Consider the following 22,855-nt stretch of genomic DNA (forward strand, 5'->3'; position numbering starts at 1 on the left):
TATATTCTTAGTATGGAGTGCTCAGAGTAGTGCATGAAAGTGGTAAAGGGCACTGAGTCTGACCTACTCTCTCTAGAATCATTATGAATTGAAAAAAAGTCAATGGACAAAATGCAGTGATCTTGTAACTTGTGAAAAATTACAAGACATCAACAGAAGTCTATTTGAGATTACAAAATGCTCTGTGATGGGTGTGGGGATAGGAACACCTTGAGGTAGATGCTGGGTGATTTAATCACTGGTTGTTTTGGTGATTGGATTGGGTTCTCTCTTCAGCACCCAATATCCAAACCCAATCACTCAAGACTAAAAGATGGTCTGAGGGGGCCCCTGAGTTTCTGTGGATATGTTCCCTTTGTGAATAGTATTGAGCTTTACACTTAGGATATGTGCACACACATATGCACAATTCAATAAAGTTTATGCTGAGAAAACAAAACAAAAACCCAATCAATCAAGATTTAACCCAATCACCAGTCAAAAATTCTCCACCCAACCTGGGAAGGTGACTCTATATAAGCAAGGTTTGTTCTTTGACACTAACTCTTGTTGGAAGAGCTGGACCCACACCCTCATCTCCCAGATTTCAGAGTCCCCTCAGACCCTGAAGTCCATCTGTCTGACTGGAGTCCCAAGTGGTCACCATCATGCCCTCCTTCCCACTCAGCATGGCTGTGGTCTGTATGAGCAACATGAACAGGAGCATGGAAGCCCACAACTTCCTCAAGAAGAAGGGATTCAATGTCAGGTCTTTTGGAGTGCGATCCTATGTGACACTTCCAGGACTGACACCCAACCTCCCCGTGGTCTATGATTTCTCTACCACATGTGAGCAGATGCGCAAGGACCTTCTCCTCAAAGACCAGGTACACTATAATAGCAATGGGGTGTTACGGATGTTGGGAAGAAATGAGAGAATCAAGCCTCGTCCAGAACGATTTCAAGGGTGCAGAGATTCCTTCAATGTCATCTTCACCTGTGCTGAGAGAGTGTATAAAATGGTGGTGAAAGATCTGTGTGATAGAGAATAGAAGACCTGGCAGCCTGTGCATGTGATCAACTTGGATATAAAGGACACACTGAAGGCAGCCAGCCTTTGTGCTTCGATCTCTGTGAGCTCTGCCAGGGTCTCCAGCAGGCTGATGACGTGCAAAGCAGTCTGGCCGAGCTGCTCCAGGCAGCAAAGCAGAAAACAGGAAGGAGCTTTCTGCACACAGTCTGCTTCTACTGAAGATCTTGGCTGGTTTCAGCTTCTTTGTTGGTAAGAATTTGTGCCTAGACTTTTGGACTAGTGGGTATCTTCTTTGAGAAGAGCCTTCAAAATCCTTTTTGCTAAAGTCATCTGTATGATATTTTTCAGGTACACCCCTCCCAGGGAAGGAATTGGAGAAAAAAATCTTTGTATGTAAATGGAACATGGACTACCACTAGACACCAAAACCCTTTCAATTTGAGGGACAATGGTGTGGGTACTTGACTTGGGAGGAAAAATTCAGTGACAAACAATTCTTCAAGGAAATTAACTACAAGGACTCCATTTTCCCTATGAACAAACCAAGGTTAATTATGGAGGTCTGGAAGAATAAAGTGTTGGATTTTCCAGTTAGAAAAACAAACAAAAATTGTCAAGTCCATCTATTTTTCTTGAAAACAATTTCCTTTTGCCTTTTCAGTGTGCTATATAAGTATGAATTTTTTTTTTAAGTGAGCTATATGGGTTTATATTGAATGTTTGAATTTAGAAATATTGTTATTTGTAGATTGTTTGTTTTTTACTAATGCTAACTCTCATAGAAACTCAGGCTAGATGATGGGCAGCATTTATTACTAAAATCCTGACAATCTGTTCAATGAAATAGCTCATTAAATTAAATAAAGTGAAATAAAAATCTCTGATTAAAAAAAGTGTCTTACCATTTGTGATAGAAAATGGATCTTACAAAGCGAGCCCTTCAATTTCTTATTGTTCAAGTCACATGAATTCCATGGAGAAAAGCATTCTTTCCTGAAGAAAATTTTCTTCAAGTTTGAAACATTCATTGTTTTGAGTATTGCTCTTCTTGGAAAAGGGACCCTCACTCTTGGGAAGTAAAACATTTTTGATTCTGATCAGTGACACAAAGACCTGTTTGACTTATGGAAGAAAATAAAGGAGAGGCAAGGGCTTCCCTTGTGGCTCAGTTGGTAAAGATACTGCCTGTGATGCAGGACACCTGGGTTCAATCCCTGGATCGGGAAGATACCCCGGAGGAGGAATGGAAACCCATTCTGGTATTCTTGCCTGGAAAATCCCATGGACAGAGGAATCTCTCGGGATACAGTCCATGGGTGACAAGAGTTGGACACAACTTAGCAACTAAACCACCACCATGTAGTGGCATGAATGATTTAGATAATTTGCTATGTCAGTATGTAAACGCCAACTTTGTTTACAAACTGGAAGCAGGATGGAGCTAGGGTGGACCTTGAGGGACCAGGTAGTACAGTAATTCCCAAGGAGGAGACTGCACTGAGGAGTAAGGTGGTGGCTCTGAACAGGTGGAGCAGGTGTAGGGTCAGAGACAGGTTTGGAGATGAAATATATAACTGCTGAAGAGGAGAGAGGAATTTAGGAGCACTCTGTTTTCTATCTTTCACCACAGGTGATCATGTGTACAAATCTGCACATGGCAGTACTGGTGGTAGGCACATGAGGGTTTCTTTCCTGGGGAATTCATTGGGCTTTATGATTAGTTTTTCTGCTGCTTCTGGGTTCTCAGGGTCAGGATTGGTGACCGGACAGGATAATCTGTTGAGGCTATCATTTCATGAGATGGGAACACCAAATTGAAGTAGGTTTTTAGGTAGTGTTGGAAGTTCTTCTGAAGATAGAGATGTTTTTTCCAGTCAGTTATTTTTGCCAGAAAATCTCCTTTGAGGAAAATTTGATGTCTTTCTAATTAAGTTCCTGTCCACTGGGGCAAACCAAGGCAGATATGACAGAGGATTAAAATGTTGCAGGTGCTGAAATGGAGTAATTATAGTGATGAATTACAAAATACAAAGTGTATATAAAATAGATAATGAATAATGACCTACTCTAGCATTCTATTCAATTCTGTAATGAACTATATGGGAAAAAAATATAGAAAATGCTGAATGCTCCAGTGGCTCAGTGGTAGAGAATCTTCCTGCAACACAGGAGCCCCAGGAGACATGGATTCAGTACCTGAGTTGGGAAAATCCCCTGGAGGAGGGTATGGCAACCCACTCCAGTATTCTTGCCTGGAGAATCCCATGGAAAGAGGATTCTGGTGGGCTACAGTCCATAGGACCGCAAAGAGTTGGACAGGACTAAGCATGAGCATGAGCATAAGTGATTTAGTTTGTTGTACAGTAGAATCTAACACAACATTGTAAATCAGCTCTATATAGCCCAGTAGAAATTAAAAATATAATACATTTCCTGAAAAAACAAAATATAAGGTGTATGTGAATAAATTATAAGGAATGGGACTAGGTTAAATAGATTGTGGAACATTGTTTTTCTAAGGGTCTTTATAGGTCAGAGAAGTATAAAAAAGATTGGAAAGTTAGAACTTTAATTCTGGTAGAATTCAGCTGTGAAGCCATCTGGCCCTGGTCTTTTGTTTGCTGGAAGATTTCGGATTATAGTTTTTATTTCTGTGCTTGTGATGGGTCTGTTAAGATCTTCTATTTATTCCTGGTTCAGTTTTGGAAAGTTATACTTTTCTAAGAATTTGTCCATTTCTTCAAGTTGTCCATTTTATTGGCATAGAGCTGCTGGTAGTAGTCTCTCATGATCCTTTGTATTTCATTGTTGTCTGTTGTGATCTCTCCATTTTCATTTCTAATTTTGTTGATTTGGTTCTTCTCCCATTGTTTCTTGATGAGTCTGGTTAACGGTTTGTCAATTTTGTTTATTTTTTCAAAAAACCAGCTTTTAGCTTTGTTGACTTTTGCTATGGTTTCTTTTGTTTCTTTTGCATTTATTTCTGCCCTAAGTTTTAAGATTTCTTTCCTTCTGCTAACCCTGGGGTTCTTCATTTCTTCCTTCTCTAGTTGCTTTAGGTGTAGAGTTATGTTATTTATTTGAATTTTTTCTTGTTTCTTGAGGTAAGCCTGTAATGCTATGAGCCTTCCCCTTAGCACTGCTTTTACAGTGTCCCATAGGTTTTGGTTTGTTTTGTTTTCATTTTCATTCACTTCTATGCATATTTTGATTTCTCCTATGATTTGTTGGTTATTCATAAGCGTGTTGTTTAGCCTCCATATATTTAAATTTTTAGACTGAATTCTACCAAAAATTTAGAGAAGAGCTAACACCTATCTTACTCAAACTCTTCCAGAAAATTGAAGAAGAAGATAAACTTCCAAACTCATTTTATGAGGCCACCATCACCCTAATACCAAAACCAGACAAGGATGCCACAAAAAGAAAACTACAGGCCAATATCATTGATGAACATAGACGCAAAAATCCTTAACAAAATTCTAGCAAACAGAATCCAACAACATATTAAAAAGATCATACATCATGACCAAGTGGGCTTTATCCCAAGAATGCAAGGATTCTTTAATATCCACAAATCAATCAATTTAATACACCACATTAACAAATTCAAAGATAAAAACCATATGATTTTCTCAATAGATGCAGAAAAAGCCTTTGACAGAATTCAATATTCATTTATGATAAAAACTCTCCAGAAAGCAGGAATAGAAGGAACATACCTCAACATAATAAAAGCTATATATGACACACCCACAGCAAACATTATCCTCAATGGTGAAAAATTGAAAGCATTTCCCCTAAAGTCAGGAATAAGACAAGGGTGCCCACTCTCACCACTACTATTCAACATAGTTTTGGAAGTTTTGGCCACAGCAATCAGAGCAGAAAAAGAAATAAAGGAATCCAGATAGGAAAAGAAGAAGTGAAACTCTCACTTTGAGGATGACATGATCTTCTACATAGAAAACCCTAAAGACTCCACCAGAAAAATACTAGAGCTAATCAATGAACATAGTAAAGTTGCAGGATATAAAATCAACACACAGAAATCCCTTGCATTCCTATACACTAACAATGAGAAAATAGAAAGAGAAATTAAGGAAACAATTCTATTCACCATTGCAACGAAAAGAATAAAATACTTAGGAATATATCTACCTAAAGAAACAAAAGACCTATATATATAAAACTATAAAACACTGGTGAAAGAAATAAAGAGGACACCAATAGATGGAGAAATAAATACCGTGTTCATGGATCAGAAGAATCAATACAGTGAAAATGAGTATACGATTCAAAGCAATCTATAGATTCAATGCAATCCCTATGAAGCTACCAACGGTATTTTTCACAGAACTAGAACAAACAGTTACACAGTTTGTACGGAAATACAAAAAACCTTGAATAGCCAAAGCAATCTTGAGAAAGAAGAATGGAACTGGAGGAATCAACCTGCCTGACTTCAGACTCTACTACAAAGCCACAGTCATTAAGACAGTATGGTATTTGCACAAAGACAGAAATGTAGATCAATGGAACAAAATAGAAAGCCCATAGATAAATCCACACACCGATGTACACCTTATCTTCAACAAAGGAGGCAAAAATATACAATGAAGAAAAGACAATCTCTTTGACAAGTGGTGCTGGGAAAACTGGTCAACCACTCGTGAAAAAATGAAACTAGAACACTTTCTATCACCATACACAAAAATAAACTCAAAATGGATTAAAGATCTAAATGTAAGACCAGAAACTATAAAACTCCTAGAAGAAAACATAGCCAAAAACTCTCTGCCATAAACCACAGCAGGATCCTCTATGACCCACCTCTCAGAATATTGGAAATAAAAGCAAAAATAAACAAATGTGACCTAATTAAAATTAAAAGCTTCTGCACAACAAAGAAACTATAAGCATGGTGAAAAGACAGCCTTCAGAATGGGAGTAAATAATAGCAAAGAAAGCAACAGACAAAGGATTAATCTCAAAAATATACAAGCAACGCCTGAAGCTCAATTCCAGAAAAATAAATGACCCAATCAAAAAATGGGCGAAAGAACTAAACAGACATTTCTCCAAAGAAGACATACAGATGGCTAACAAACACATGAAAAGATGCTCAACATCACTCATTATCAGAGAAATGCAAATCAAAACCACAATGAGGTACCATTACACGCCAGTCAGGATGGCTGCTATCCAAAGGTCTACAAGCAATAAATGCTGGAGAGGGTGTGGAGAAAAGGGAACCCTCTTACACTGTTGGTGGGAATGTAACTAGTACAGCCACTATGGAGAACAGTGTGGAGATTTCTTAAATAACTGGAAATAGAACTGCCATGTGACCCAGCAATCCCACTCCTGGGCATACACACTGAGGAAACCAGAATTGAAAGAGACATGTGTACCCCAATGTTCATCGCAGCACTGTTTATAATAGCCAGGACATGGAAGCAACCTAGATGCCCATCAGCAGACGAATGGATAAGAAAACTGTGGTACATATACACCATGGAATATTACTCAGCCACTACAAAGAATTCATTTGAATCAGTTCTAATGAGATGGATGAAACTGGAGCCCATTATACAGAGTGAATTAAGCCAGAAAGAAAAACACCAATACAGTATACTAACACATATATATGGAATTTAGAAAGATGGTAAAAATAACCCTGTATGTGAGACAACAAAAGAGACACAGATGCATAGAACAGTCTTTTGGACTCTGTGGAAGAGGGCGAGGATGGGATGATTTGGGAGAAAGGCATTGAAACATGTATATTATCATATGTGAAACGAATCACCAGTCCAGGTTTGATGCATGATACAGGGTGCTCTGGGCTGGTGCACTGGGATGACCCAAAGGGATAGGATGGGGAGGGAGGTGGGAGGGGGTTCAGGATGGGGAACACATGCACACCTGTGGTAGAGTCATGCCAATGTATGGTAAAATCAATACAATATTATAAAGTAATTAGTCTCCAATTAAAATAAATAAATTTATTAAAAAAAAAAGTATCTGGTCTTACATTTAGGTTTTTAATACATTTTGAGTTCATTTTTTGTGTGGCATTAGAGAATGTTCTACTTTTATTCTTTTCCATGTAGCTGTCCAGTTTTCCCAGCACCACTTACTGAAGAGACTGTATCTTCTCTATTGTATATTCTTGTCTCCTTTGTCACAGATTAATTGACCAAGGTGCATGGGCTAATTTCTGGGCCTTCTATTCTATTCCATTGATCTATATTTCTGTTTTTGTGCCAGTACCATACTGCTTTGATTAACATAGATTTGTAGTATAGTCTGAAGTCAGGGGGCCTGATTCCTTTAGCTCTTTTTTCTTTTTCACAATTGCTTTGGCTATTTTGGAATCTTTTGTGCTCCCAAACAAATTTTAATTTTCTTTTGTTCTAGCTCTGCGAAAAAATATCATTGGTAATCTGATAGAAATTGCATTAATCTGTAGACTGCCTTGGGTAATATCATCATTTTCACAATATTGACTCTTCCAAGCCAAGGACACATTATTCTTTTGTTTCCATCTGTTTTATCATGTTTGATTTCTTTCATGAATGCTTTATAGCTTTTGGAATATAGATCTTTTGCCTCCTTAGGTAGATTTATTTCCAGGTATTTTATTCTTGTTTGACACAATAGTTAACGGGATTGTTTCAAGCTAACATATGATCCTGCAATCCCACCCCTGGGCATATATCCAGAGACAATCATAATTCAAATAGATACATGCAGACCAGTGTTCCTTGCAGCACTATTTATGATAGCCAAGACATGGAAGCAACCTAATGTCCACCAAAAGATGAATGCATAAAGAAGATGTGGTATACTTATACAATAGATCATTACTTGGTCATAAAAAATAACGAAATAATGCCATTAGTAGCAACACGGGTGTACCTACGGATTATTATACTAAGTGAAGTAAGTAATTTGAAAAGACCCTGATGTTGGGAAAGATTGAAGGCAGGAGGAGAAGGGGTCAACAGAGGATGAGATGGTTAGATGGCATCACCAACTCAATGGACATGAGTTTGGGTAAACTCCGTGAGTTGGTGATGGACAGGGAGGCCGGGCATGCTGTGGTTCATGGGGTTGCAAAGAGTCAGGCATGACTGGGTGACTGACCTGAACTGAACTGAAGTAAGTCATACAGAAAAAGACAAATATATGATATCACTTATATGTGGAATCTTAAAAAAAGATACAAATGAACTTATATACAAAACAGAAATAGATTCATAGACATATAAAACAAGCTTATTGTTAACAAAGGGGAAAGGGTGGCTGCTGCTGCTGCTGCTGCTGCTGCTGCTAAGTTGCTTCAGTCGTGTCCGACTCTGTGGGACCCCATCACCCATCCCTGGGATTCTCAAGGCAAGAACATTGGAGTGGGTTGCCATTTCATTCTCCAATGCATGAAAGTGAAAAGTGAAAGTGAAGTAGCTCAGTCATATCTGACTCTTAGCAACCCCATGGACTGCAGCCCACCAGGCTCCTCTGTCCATGGGATTTTCCAGGCAAGAGTAGTGGAGTGGGTTGCCATTTCCTTCTCTGAGAAAGGGTGGGGGGAGGCATAAATTAGGAGTTTGGGATTAACATATACACAATGGTAGATACACAAAAAATAACCAGCAGGAACCTACTGTACAGCACAGGAAACTATACTCAATAGTTTGTAATAACCTATAAGGGAAAAGAATCTGAAAAAAAATGTGTAACTGAATCACTTTGCTGTACATCTGAAACTAAACACTGTAAATCAACTACACTTCAATTAAAAAAAGGAATGACCATAGGTCTAAACATGAAGTTTAAACTATAAAACTTTTAGAAGGAAATAAGTAGAATATTTATGTGACATGAGTGTAGAGAAAGGTTTCTTACCAGGTCACAAAAGGAATAAACAAAACACATTTGTAAGTTAGATTTCATTAAAATGAAAGCTTTTATTATCAAAACACATACCAAAAATAGCTTTTCAGTGCAGTTCAGTTCAGTCACTCAGTCGTATCCAACTCTTTGCGACCCTATGGACCACAGCACACCAGGCCTCCCTGTACTTCACCAACTCCCGGAGTTACTCAAACTCATCTCCATTGAGTTGGTGGTGCCATCCAATCATCTCATCCTCTGTCATCCTCTTCTCCTTCTGCCTTCAATCTTTCCCAGCATCAGGGTCTTAAAAAAAATAAGTTTTTAAAAAGTAAAAAAAAGTTAAAGTGAAAAAGGCAAGTTGTAGGTAAAGAGAATGTATTCATGGAACATGTATTTGACAAAAGACTAGTATTCAGCATACATGAAACCTCCTACAATGAATTATAAAAAGACAAAAAATGTGTTGAAAATGAGCAAATCATTAGAAAAAGCATATCACTAAAAAAGACCCTGATGCTGGGAAAGAATGAAGGCAGGAGGAGAAGGGGATGACAGAAGATGAGATGGTTGGATGGCATCACCCACTCAATGGATATGAGTTTGAGCAAATTCTGGGAGATGATGAATGACAGGGAATCCTGTCATGCTGCAGTCCAGGCGGTCACAAAGAGTTGGACATGATTCAGTGACTGAACAACAACAAACAAGACTGGCGAATGGGCAATAAGTACATTAAAATGTATTCAATATTTATTGGCTATTAAAAATTAAAATTAAAGCATCAATGAGATACCATTAGCCTTCTGACACAATTGCTAAAACTATAAACACAAATAACAGATATTGGTAGGATGTGGAACAAATAGAATTTTCATAGCAGGTTGGTGAGAGCATATTGGTTTGAAAGAAGTTTTGGCATTTTTTTATGAAGTTAGATACATACTTTCTATATGACCAAGCAATTCCAATCCTAGGTATTTGCCTAAAAGAAATGAAATCATATGCCCACCAAAAATACTCTTGGTCTCTGTATTAGGGTTCCCCAGGGAATGCAAAACCAATAAGGTGTGTGTGTGTGTGTGTGTGTGTGTGTGTGTGTGTGTGTGTATTTATTAGCTTAAAGAATTGGCTCACACATTTGGGGAGATTGGCAAGTCTAAAATCTGCAGGGTAGACTGCAGGTTGGCAACCAGGGAGAGCTGATATTGCAACTCCAGTCCAAAGACAGCCTGGAAGAAAACATTCCTTTTCTTTGGGGGACCTCAGTTTGCTTTCTCCTAAGGTCTTCAACTGACTGGATGAGGCACACCCATATTATGGAGAGTAATTTGCTTTGCTCAAAGTCTGATTTAAAGGTTAATCTCATCTAAAAAAATAACCTCATGGCAAAACACAGAACACTGATTGACCAAATATCTAGAACCTGGGGCCAAGGCAAGTTGACCTGTAGCTAGAACTATCATAGTCTCCATCAATGAGAATGGATATTTTTCTACAGTGAAAGTACAACTCATCAGAACAACAACAAAGAACAACAAAATAAGAATTTTTGTTGAGCTCCTCTTTAAGTGGGAAAAGAGTTCTTCTGAATCACTTACATCATTTTGACTAGAAGTCTGTGGTTTTATAATCATACACACAGACACATAAGTGATTCTAAGGCATAAAGCTATTTCTCCTTTGCCAATGTGTATATACTATTTACTTAGATTAAATAAAAGCAAAAATATATGAACACAATATAAAAAGGAGACAATTTTATCAGGAGGAGCTTTGCTGCATAAAATAACTGAAAATTAAATGTATTATTTGGTAGCCAAAGGAGAAAAGGGTACAGAATATTTTTTACCTTGATTCACATAGGTAGTGTAAATAAACTTAAAAAATACACTAAAGTATTCCTATGTATTTTTAGGAATACATAGAATTTAGAATATTTAGAATATTATTTAATTATTTATTTAGAATATTATTTAGAATACTTAAGACATTATTATTTCTTGTTGGAATTTTAGAATATTATTTATTCTATTTAGAATAATATTTTTATTTAGAACAATTAAAATTTAGAATATTATTTACAATATTATTATTTAGAATATTTAGAATATTATTTATTTTTATTTCCATTTATTTTTATTAGTTGGAGGCTAATACTTTACAATATTGTAGTGGTTTTTGTAATACATTGACATGAATCAGCCATGGATTTACACGTATTCCCATCCCGATTCCCCCTCCCACCTCCCTCTCCACCCGATTCCTCTGGGTCTTCCCAGTGCCCGAGGCCCGAGCACTTGTCTCATGCATCCAGCCTGGGCTGGTGATCTGTTTCACCCTAGATAATATACACGGTTCGATGCTGTTCTCTCGAAACATCCCACCCTTGCCTTCTCCCACAGAGTCCAAAAGTCTGCTCTGTACATCTGTGTCTCTTTTTCTGTTTTGCATTTAGGGTTATCATTACCATCTTTCTAAATTCCATATATATGTGTTAGTATACTGTATTGGTCTTTATCTTTCTGGCTTAATTCACTCTGTATAATGGGCTCCAGTTTCATCCATCTCATTAGAACTGATTCAAATGAATTCTTTGTAGTGGCTGAGTAATATTCCATGGTGTATATGTACCACAGTTTTCTTATCCATTCGTCTGCTGATGGGCATCTAGGTTGCTTCCATGTCCTGGCTATTATAAACAGTGCTGCGATGAACATTGGGGTACACATGTCTCTTTCAATTCTGGTTTCCTCAGTGTGTATGCCCAGGAGTGGGATTGCTGGGTCACATGGCAGTTCTATTTCCAGTTATTTAAGAAATCTCCACACTGTTCTCCATAGTGGCTGTACTAGTTACATTCCCACCAACAGTGTAAGAGGGTTCCCTTTTCTCCACACCCTCTCCAGCATTTATTGCTTGTAGACCTTTGGATAGCAGCCATCCTGACTGGCGTGTAATGGTACCTCATTGTGGTTTTGATTTGCATTTCTCTGATAATGAGTGATGTTGAGCATCTTTTCATGTGCTTGTTAGCCATCTGTATGTCTTCTTTGGAGAAATGTCTGTTTAGTTCTTTCGCCCATTTTTTGATTGGGTCATTTATTTTTCTGGAATTGAGCTTCAGGCGTTGCTTGTATATTTTTGAGATTAATCCTTTGTCTGTTGCTTTTTTTGCTATTATTTTCTCCCAATCTGAGGGCTGTCTTTTCACCTTGCTTATAGTTTCCTTTGTTGTGCAAAAGCTTTTAATTTTAATTAGTTCACATTTGTTTATTTTTGCTTTTATTTCCAATAATAGAATATTATTTGTTTTTAGAATATAGAGTATTATTATTTTAGAATAGTATTTAGAACTTTATTTAGAATATTTAGAATTTTTTATTCTAGATTATTACTTAGAATATTATTATTATAATTTTCAAAGTTTAAATGACTTTAAAAACATAGCATATTTTGAAAATCAAATATGTCTCAACTTTGAAGAAATATTTCATTCAGCTTAAAAATAATTTATATGTTAATTTCAAATTACTTGTGCTGATTAAAAATAGAATTTATGTTTTCTAATTCCTATTAAAATGGAAACAGGAAGACTTGTGAAGTAATACTAACAGTTTATTAATTGAAAAAAGCACATGAGCCCACCTATGCAGGAAGAATGTTGTGGAGAATAGGGTGGTGTGGACAGGATTGAACAGCTGTCATGATGTGACCCAACTCTATAGGTCAGAGAGGTTATTGCTAGAAGGGCAGCTCTATGTCTACATTCCCTGGGGTAATAGTTGTCCCTGAGGGCTTCAGGAAAATGATAAAACCTCAGATCCCTGTTCTCCATCACTCTGAAAGTCCTATTGTGATGGATTCATTTTAGCTCATGAGAACTCCACTTGAAGCAAGTGAGTGAAATTGTATTGCTGTGGGGTGAAATTGCAGGGGGTGGGAAGACTTGCTAAGTTTTATATCATAATTAGCTGTTATGAGGCCTATCAGAGGTTGAAGATATTAAGACCTTTGTTTAGTATGAAATAGACACAGCGGGAGAGAATAGAGCAGCTGTGTGCCTAAAGCACTGATACAGATTCATGAAAAAAGAAATTTTGCAGTTGTACATATTTCATTCAGACAGCATATCAGTGACATCATATTAGTAGTTTTCAAGAAGCTGTGGTGGGAATACTACAAAACAGCTTTATTTTATTTTACTTATATGTATATATGTAATATGTATGCATATATATTTATTTATTTTGATAAGCCATTTACCAGTACACTACTGGATCAGTGTTACATTCATGGAAAGTTCTATAGAGTGAAAGTTCTATAATGGAGGGGGGAGTGAGGCAACACCGAATTTGAGGGAATCTTTAGCTCTCATTTTTCCAAAGAAACCTGAGTAACTAACAGAAAAAGTTCTATATTGGCCCACAGATCCTAACCACTGTAAACATCCAAAGTATTAAATTAATGGCTTATTCATGATTTTATTGCCCTGATCTACCATTTCACCCATGCAATATTTGTTATGGGATTTTTTTGTTAGGCATTTTGAGGACTATGCTATGTTTCAGAGTGCTAGTTTTTGGAAATGAGCAATGGAGTCACACAAGCCTCAGTAAGTTCAAAATCAATTGGGGAGATCATCAACAGCTAATCAGATGTACTCCTCTCCATGAGATAGACACTCTAATATAAGGCTCACTGTGAAATCAGGGAAAAGATTAAATGAAGGGGAGATGTATTACACACATGGTGAGACGTTCCATGAAGAGGGCTAATTCTCTTAGAACAAAACACAAAGATTGAGGTGACCTCTCAGGATGCTGAAGACATTTAGATCACAACCATGAAAACCTTCATGAAGCCTCTGAGAAGTCTTTTAGAATGATGTTGGATTAGACAACCAATCACTCTAGTACATGTAAGTTTACGTATGAACTAGACCTTATTTCAAGTTCCTTAGTTCTTCTGTGCCTCTCATAAGAAAAGCTTTTTGCCACTCCTTCCCCTATTGGTATATTACATTCTCTTCAAGAGCTACTTCAGATATATACTTATTCTTTCAGACTGGTTGGATAGAACTTCACAAATACAGAAAGCATTTCTTCTCTTGTGTCACGGTATTAATTTTTTGTACAGCTAACATATTAACTTCATAATTGCATTTTCTTTAGTTATAAAAATGTCTACATTGTTTTTGTGAATAAGATCTCAATTGGGGAACAAGCATCTTTATCTCTCTATATAACATCCTTATATAGCATATCTTTATCATCTTTATATATAACATAGCTCATGGCATCTTCTGAACAGAATGGGATCAGGAAGGTATCAAGGTGCTGGTGATATTAAAGAAATCTTTAATTATAATCTTCATTTTTTTTTCTGTCTCTGCACATAGATGGTGGAGTCCCAATCATCTCATCAAATATGGCTGCCTTAAACTACACTGGTGTCAGTCACACAGTCTTCCACTTGCTGGGCATCCCTGGCCTAGAGGACCAGCACGTGTGGATCTACATCCCCTTCTTCATTTCCTATGTCACCACCCTGCTTGGGAACAGCCTGCTCATCTTCATTATTGTCACAAAGCACAGCCTCCACGAACCCATGTACCTCTTCCTTTGCATACTGGCTGGAGCAGACGTCCTCTCCACGTGCATAGTCCCTCAGGCCTTGGCTACCTTCTGGTTCCATGCTGGGGAAATCTCTCTTGATCGTTGCATTACTCAAGTATTCTTCCTCTCTTCTAGTTTCATCTATGAGTCAGGGATCTTGTTGGTGATGGCATTTGACCGCTATATTGCCATTTGCTGTCCCCTGAGGTATACCACTGTTCTTACACGTACACTGATTGGGAAAATTGGTGTCACCTTAATTCTGAGAAGTTGTTGTACACTTTTCCCCGTGATATTTCTCCTGAAAAGACTGACTTTCTGCAAAAGTAACATCCTCCCAAACACTGCTTGTAAGCACATTGTCTTGGCCCTTCTTTCCTGTGATGACATACGAGTAAATATCTGGTATGGGTTTTTGGTGCATGATGTCAACTTTGGTCATATATTTATTTACCTGCACACACATATACAATAGAAAATATATAACAGTATTCTGTAAAATACTAGTAGTGAATATCTCTATTTTAAAAGAAACAGTTGATTTTGTACAGCTTTTAGTTCTAGTACACTGTCTGATGTGGGATGAGGCACAAGTTTCAAGAATGAGAGAATATTTACTGTGTCAAATATTTCTAATGTGTTATGTAAGATGTGGAATGAATATTGACCATTGGATTTGGCAGTGTGGGGGTCACTCTAACATGAATGCAACACAAAGGGAAAATGTCTGGTGAGATTAAAAAAATAGGAAACTATTGATTCCTGAATATATAGACAACTCTTTCAAGGCATTTTTCTATCATGGAAACAGAGAGAGGAGAAAAGGAAGAGAAGAAGGTGAACAGAAGGAGGTGGAGGAGGAACAGCAGGAGGAAAAGAAGGGAGAGAGGTATAAAGGTTATAGGGAAATATATGAATGCCAGAGATTTTTGCATACTTTTTTCCCTCTGAAAGTTCCCTTTGCTTCCTACCTCCTTTCCCTTTCCTCCTCTCTCCTTCCTCCCTTTATTCCTCCTATCCTATCTTCTTCCTTCTTTCCAATAGAACAAATAACAGAACATACATAGCTAGAAGTGAGCCTGTGAATAATAAAACTTTGTGATAGGCCAGACAGAGGGAAGAATATAAATAGCAATTCCCCAAGGTAGAAAATAAGAACGAGAACTACTTCACTGTGTCAAGGCATGTAACAAACAAGGAGGGATCCTGTTTTTCCCATGTTTCTCAAGCATTTATTATTTGTAGACTTTGATGATGGTCATTCTGACAGGTGCGAGGTGATAGAACATGTTAGTTTTGATTTGTATTTAAATAATAATTAATGATGTTGAGCATCTTTTCTTGTACATTTTGGTCATCTGTATATTTCTTTGGCGAAATGACTATTTAGATATTCTCCCCAGTTTTTGATTGGGTTGTTTGTTTTTTGATATTGAGCTCCATGAACTGTTTATTATGGAAATTAAGCCCTTATCAGTTGCACTGTTTGCAATATTTTCTTCCATTGTATAAGGTTGTTTTTCTTTTTATGGTTTCCTTTGCTATGCAAAAGCTTTTACATTTAATTAGGTCTCATTTGTTTGTTTATTTTAATTTCCATTACTCTAAGAAACAGATTCAAAAACATATTGCTATGATTTATGTCAGAGTATTTTCCTTTTTACTCTAGGAGTTTTAAAGTATCTGGGCTTACATATAGGTTTTTAATCCATTTTGAGTTCATTTTTGTGTGTGGCATTAGAGAATATTCTACTTTTATACTTTCCAAGTCGCTGTCCAGTTTTCCCAGTACCACTTACTGAAGAGACCGTATCTTCTCTATTGTATATTCTTGCCTCCTTTGTCACAGATTAATTGACCAAGGTGCATGAGTTAATTTCTGGGCTTTCTATTCTATTCCTTTGATCTACATTTCTGTTTTTGAGCCAGTACCATACAGCTTTGATTAGCATAGGTTTGTAGTATAGTCTGAAGTCAGGGGGTCTGATTCCTTCAGGTTTGCTTTCCTTTCTCACAATTGCTTTGGCTATTTTGGAATCTTTTGTGATTCCAAACAAATTTTAATTTTCTTTTGTTCTAGTTCTGTGAAAAAATATCATTATAATATGATAGGAATTGTATTAATCTGTAGACTGCCTTGGGTAGTATTGTCATTTTGACCATATTGATTCTTCCAAGCGAAGAACACATTTTTCTTCTGTTTCCAGCTGTTTTATCATGTTTGATTTGTTTCATGAATGCTTTATAGCTTTTGGGCTATAGATCTTTTGCCTCCTTAGGTAGATTTTTTCCCAGGTATTTATTCTTTTTTTGACACAAGAGTAAATTGGATTGTTTCAAGCTACCATATGATCCTGCAATCCCACCCCTGGGCATACATTCAGAGAAAATCACAATTCAAATAGATACAGGCAGCCCAGTGTTCCTTGCAGCACTATTTATGATAGCCAAGACATGGAAGCCACCTAATGTCCACCAAAAGATGAATGCATAAGAAGATGTGGTATATTTAGACAACAGACCATTACTCTGTCACAAAAAATAATGAAAGAATGCCAATAGTAGCAACATGGGTGTATCTACAGATTGTCGTCCTAAGTGAAGTGAGTCACACAGAGAAAGACAAATATATGATATCACTTAAATGTGGAATTGTAAAAAAGATACAAATGAACTTATATGCAAAACAGAAATATATCCACAGACATATAAAACAAACTTACTGTTAACAAAGGAGAATGGGTGGGGGGGAGGGATAAATCAGGAGTTTGGGATTAATATATACACACTAGTAGGTACACAAAAGATAACCAGCAGGAACCTACTGTACAGCACAGGAAATTATATTCAGTACTTTGTAATAACCTATAAGGGAAAAGAAACTGAAAAAAAATATGTGTAACTGAATCACTTTTCTGTACATCTGAAACTAAGCACTGTAAATCAACTATATTTCAATTAAAAAAGGAATGGCTGTAGGTCTAAACATAAAGTTTAAGCTATAAAACTTTAGGAAGGAAATATGGAGAATATTTGTGTGACATTAGTGTAGAGAAAGGTTTCTTACCAGGTCACAAAAGGAATAAACACAACACATTTGTAAGTTAGATTTCATTGCAATGAAAGATTCTATCATCAAAACATGTACTAAAATTTTTTTAAAAAGTAAAAAAAAATTTAAAAATTGAAAAACACAAATTGTAGATGGATGAGGTGGTTGGATGGCATCACCCACTCAATGGATATGAGTTTGAGCAAATTCTGGGAGATGCTGAATGACAGGGAAGCCTGTCATGCTGCAGGCCATGGGGTCACAAAGAGTTTGACACGACTTGGTGACTGAACAACAACAACAAAGAAGACTTGCAAATGGCCAATAAGTATATTAAAATGTATTCAATATTCATTGGCTATTAAAAATTAAAATTAAAGCATCAGTGAGATGCCATTAGCCTTCTAACACAATTGCTAAAACAATAAAAACAATTAACAGATGTTGGTAGAATGTGGAGCAAATAGAATTTTCATAGCAGGTTGGTGAGAGCATATTGGTTTAAAAGAAGATTTGACATTTTCTTATGATGTTAGATATATTCTTTCTATATGACCAAGAAATTCCAATCCCAGGTATTTGCATAAAATAGATGAAATCATATGTCCACCAAAAGTACTCTTAGTTTCTGTATTAGGGTTCTCCAGGGAATGAAAACCAATAAAGGGTGTGTGTGTGTGTATTTATATACTTAAGGAACTGGCTTACACATTTGGGGAGATTGGCAAGTCCAAAATCTGCAGGGCAGACTGCAGGCTGGCAACCAGGGAGAGCTGATATTGCAACTCCAGTCCAAAGACAGCCTGGAAGAAAACATTCCTTTTCTTTGGGGGACCTCAGTTTGCTTTCTCCTGAGGTCTTCAACTGACTGATGAGGCACACCCATATTATGGAGAGTAATTTGCTTTGCTCAAAGTCTGATTTAAAGGTTAATCTCATCTGAAAAAATAACCTCATGGCAACACCCAGACCACTGATTGACCAAATATCTAGAACCTGTGGCCTAGGCAAGTTGACTTGTAGCTAGAACTATCACAGCCTCTGTAAACGAGAATGGATATTTTTCTACAACGAAAGTACAGCTCATCAAAACAACAACAAAGAACAACAAAGTAAGAATTTTTGTTGAGCCCCTCTCTAAGTGGGAAAAGAGTTCTTCTGAATCACTTCTTACATCATTTTGACTAGAATTCTGTGGTTTTATAATCATACACACAGACACATAAGTGATTCTAAGGCATAAAGCTGTTTCTCCTTTGTCAATATGTATATATTATTTACTTAGATTAAATAAAAACACAAATATATGAGCACAATAAAAAGAAGACAGTTTTATCAAAAGGAGCTTTGCTGCACAAAATAACTGAAAATTAAATGCATTATTTGGTAGCCAAAGGAGAAAAGGGTACAGAATATTTTTTATAGTTCACCTTGATTCACATATGTAGTGTAAATAAACTTAAAAAATACACTAAAGTATTCCTATGTATTTTTAGGAATATATAGAAGCTAAAATATTGAGATATTTAAACATTATTTAATTATTTATTTAGAATATGTAAATTATTATTATCTCTACTTAGAATTTTAGAATATTATTTATTCTATTTAGGATATTATCTTTATTTAGAACAAATAAAATTTAGAATATTATTTAGAATATCATGTTTTTTAGAATTTAGAATATTATTTTGGAATAGTATTTAGAATATTTAGAATATTTTCATTCTAGATTATTATTTAGAATATTATTATTATAATTTTCAAAGTTTAAATAACTTAAAAAAAAGCATATTTTGAATTTCAAGTATATCTCAACTTTGAAGAAATGTATTTTTTTTTTCAGTTTAAAAATAAGTTATATGTTAACTTCAAATTACTTGTGCTGACTGAAAATAGAATTCATGTTTGCTAATTCCTATTAAAATGGGAACAGGAAGCCTTGTGAAGTCATACTAACAGTTTATTAATTGAATAAAGCACATGGGCCCACCTATGCAGGAAGGATGTTGTGGAGAACAGGGTGGTGTGGACTGGGTTGGACAGCTGTCATGAAGTGACCCAACTCTGTAGGTCAGAGAGGGTATTGCTGGAAGGACAGCTCTATGTCTACAGCCCCTGGGGTAACAGTTGTCCCTGAGGGCTTCAGGCAAATGATAAAACCTCAGATCCCTGTTCCCCATCACTCTGATAGTTCAAATGCAATGAATTCATTGTAGCTCATGAGAACTCCACTTGATGCAAGTGAGTGAAACTGTATTGCTGTGGGGTGAAATTCAAATTACAGGGGATGAGAAAACTTGTTATATCTATCTTATATCATATTTAGCTGTTATGAGGCCATTCAGAGGCCGAAAACATTAAGACATTTACTTAGTATGAAATAGACCCAGCTGGAAAGAATAGAGCAGTTGTGTGCCTAAACCACTGACAGATTCATGAAAAATGAAATTGTGCAATTGTATATATTTCTTTCAGACAGCATACTCAGTGACATCACATTAGTAGTTTGCAACAAGCTGTGGTGGGAATACATACATCATAGAAATTGGAAAACACTAACAAAACAGCTTTGCTTTATTTTATTTATATGTATGTATGTAATATGTATGCATATATGCATTTATTTATTTTATTAGCCATTTACCAGTACACTACTGCATCAAAGTTACATTTATGCAATGTGCTAGTAGAATGGAAAGTCCTATAAAGCAGGGGGGAGTGAGGCAAAACCGAACTTGAGGGAATCTTTAGCTCTTATTGTTCCAAAGACCCCTGAGTACTAACAGAAAAAGTTCTACATTGGCCCGCAGATCCTGACCACTGTGAACATCCAAGGTATTTATTTAATGGTTTATTCATGATTTTACTGCCCCAATTTATCATTTCACCCATGCAATATTTGTTATGGGATTTTTTTTTTTTTGAGAGATGAAACCGAACCTTTATTCTTTTTATTTATTTACTAAAAAAAATTTTTTTATTAGTTGGAGGCTAATTACTTCACAACATTTCAGTGGGTTTTGTCATACATTGATATGAATCAGCTTGTTATGGGATTTTTTGCTAGGCATTTTGAGGACTATGCTATGTTTCAGAGTGCTAGGTTTTGAAAATGAGCAAAGGAAGTCATGCAAGCCACAGTAAGTTCACAATCAATTGGGGAGATCATCAGCAGCTAATCAGATGTACTCCTATGCATGAGATAGATACTCTAATATAAGGCTCCCTGTGAAATCAAGGAAAAGAGTAAATGAAGGGGAGATGTGTTACACACATGGTGAGAAGTCCCCTGAAGAGGGCTAATTCTCTTATAACAAAACACAAAGATTGAGTTGACCTCTCATGATGCTGAAGACATTTAGATCACAACCATGAAAACCTTCATGAAACCTCTGAGAAGTCTTTTAGAATGATGTTGGATTAGACAGCCAATCACTCGAGTACATGCAGGTTTACCTATGAACTATGCCTTATTTCGAGTTCCTTGCTCTCTTCTGTGCCTCTCATAAGAAAAGCTTTTTGCCACTCCTCCTCCCTATTGGTATATTACATTATCTTCAAGAGCTACTTCAGATATGTACTTATTCTTTAGAAGTTCACAAATACAGAAGCATTACTTCTCTTGTGTCACTGTATTAATTTTTTGTACAGCTAACATATTAACTTCATAACTGCATTTTCTTTAGTTATAAAAGTGTGTATATTGTTTTTGTGAATAAGATCTCATTTAGAGAACAAGCATTTTATCTCTCTATATAACAACCTTATAGAGCATATCTTCTTCGTCTTTTTATATAGCATAATTCATGGCATCTTCTGAACAGAATGGGATCAGAAAGCACCAAGGTGCTGGTGATATTAAAGAATATCTTTGTATATAATCTTCATTTTTTCTATATCTGCACGTAGATGGTGGAGTCCCAATCATCTCATCAAACATGACTGCCTTAAACTACACTGGTGTCAGTTACACAGTCTTCCACTTGCTGGGCGTCCCTGGCCTTGAGGACCAGCACGTATGGATCTCCATCCCCTTCTTCATTTCCTATGTCACCGCCCTGCTTGGGAACAGCCTGCTCATCTTCATTATTGTCACAAAGTGCAGCCTCCAGGAACCCATGTACCTCTTCCTCTGCATGCTGGCTGGAGCAGACATTGTCCTCTCCACGTGCATAGTCCCTCAGGCCTTGGCTGTCTTCTGGTTCCATGCTGGGGAAATCTCTCTTGATCGTTGCATTACTCAGGTATTCTTCCTCTCTGCCACTTTCCTCTATGAGTCAGGGATCTTGTTGGTGATGGCATTTGATCGCTATATTGCCATTTGCCGTCCCCTGAGATATACCACTGTTCTTACATGTACACTGATTGGGAAAATTGGTGTCACCTTACTTCTGAGAAGTTGTTGTACAATTTTCCCCGTGATATTTCTCCTGAAAAGACTGACTTTCTGCAAAAGTAACATCCTCCCAAACACTGCTTGTAAGCACATTGTCTTGGCCCGTCTTTCCTGTGATGACATACGAGTAAACATCTGGTATGGGTTTTTCGTCCTGATGTCAACCTTGGTCATAGATGTTGTGCTCATCTTTATTTCTTATGTGCTGATTCTCCGTGCTGTCTTCTACATCCCTTCCCAAGATGCTCGTCACAAAGCTCTCAACACATGTGGCTCCCATGTCTGTGTCATCATCCTCTTCTATGTACCTGGCATCTTCTCAGGTCTTGCTCAGCGATTTGGACATCACATCTCACCCCATATCCATGTCCTCCTGTCCAATGTCTATATTCTGGCTCCACCTATGCTGAACCCCATCATTTATGGGATCAAGACCAAACTAATCAGGGACCAGGTGATGTATGTGTTCTTTACAAAGCAGAAATGAACATGTTGATGGAAACCAACCTTGTGCTGTTCTTAACATTTCTCTGGATATGAGGTGAGTTTTAGTATCAATTTGCTTTTCTTTTCAGTTTTTTTTCATAATTGACATTCATAAAGATTTTCTTCTTTTTATGCCTAGTTCTTTAAAATTTTATACTTATTATGCTCATAAAGGAGATGGTGGGATAGCATCATCAACTCAATTGACATGGACTTGTGCCAGCTCTGGGATATAGTGAGGGACAGGGAGGCCTGGTGTGCTGCAGTCCCTGGGGTTACAAAGATTTGGACATGACTTAGTGACTGAAGAACAGTTGGTCATAAAAATCTATAAAGGCTACAGATAGTGTTATCTTTTATCAGAAGTCTTTTTTCTATCTTCTTTTATA

At 36.8% G+C, this 22,855-nt stretch overlaps 1 protein-coding gene and 1 pseudogene across 1 annotated transcript; both read left to right on the top strand.

The window, feature by feature from the left end:
* Positions 1 to 647: 647 nt before the first annotated feature.
* LOC136175049 (RNA polymerase II subunit A C-terminal domain phosphatase SSU72 like protein 3-like) lies at positions 648 to 1,231 on the top strand (annotated as a pseudogene).
* Positions 1,232 to 21,522: 20,291 nt separating this feature from the next.
* LOC136175150 (olfactory receptor 52B4-like) lies at positions 21,523 to 22,467 on the top strand. The gene has a single exon (XM_065945465.1). The coding sequence runs from the start codon at positions 21,523 to 21,525 to the stop codon at positions 22,465 to 22,467; it is 945 nt and encodes a 314-aa protein (XP_065801537.1).
* The last annotated feature ends 388 nt before the right edge of the window (positions 22,468 to 22,855 follow it).

This window comes from Muntiacus reevesi, chromosome 9, assembly GCF_963930625.1.
Source record: "Muntiacus reevesi chromosome 9, mMunRee1.1, whole genome shotgun sequence".
In the NCBI taxonomy this organism is placed as follows: domain Eukaryota; kingdom Metazoa; phylum Chordata; class Mammalia; order Artiodactyla; family Cervidae; genus Muntiacus; species Muntiacus reevesi.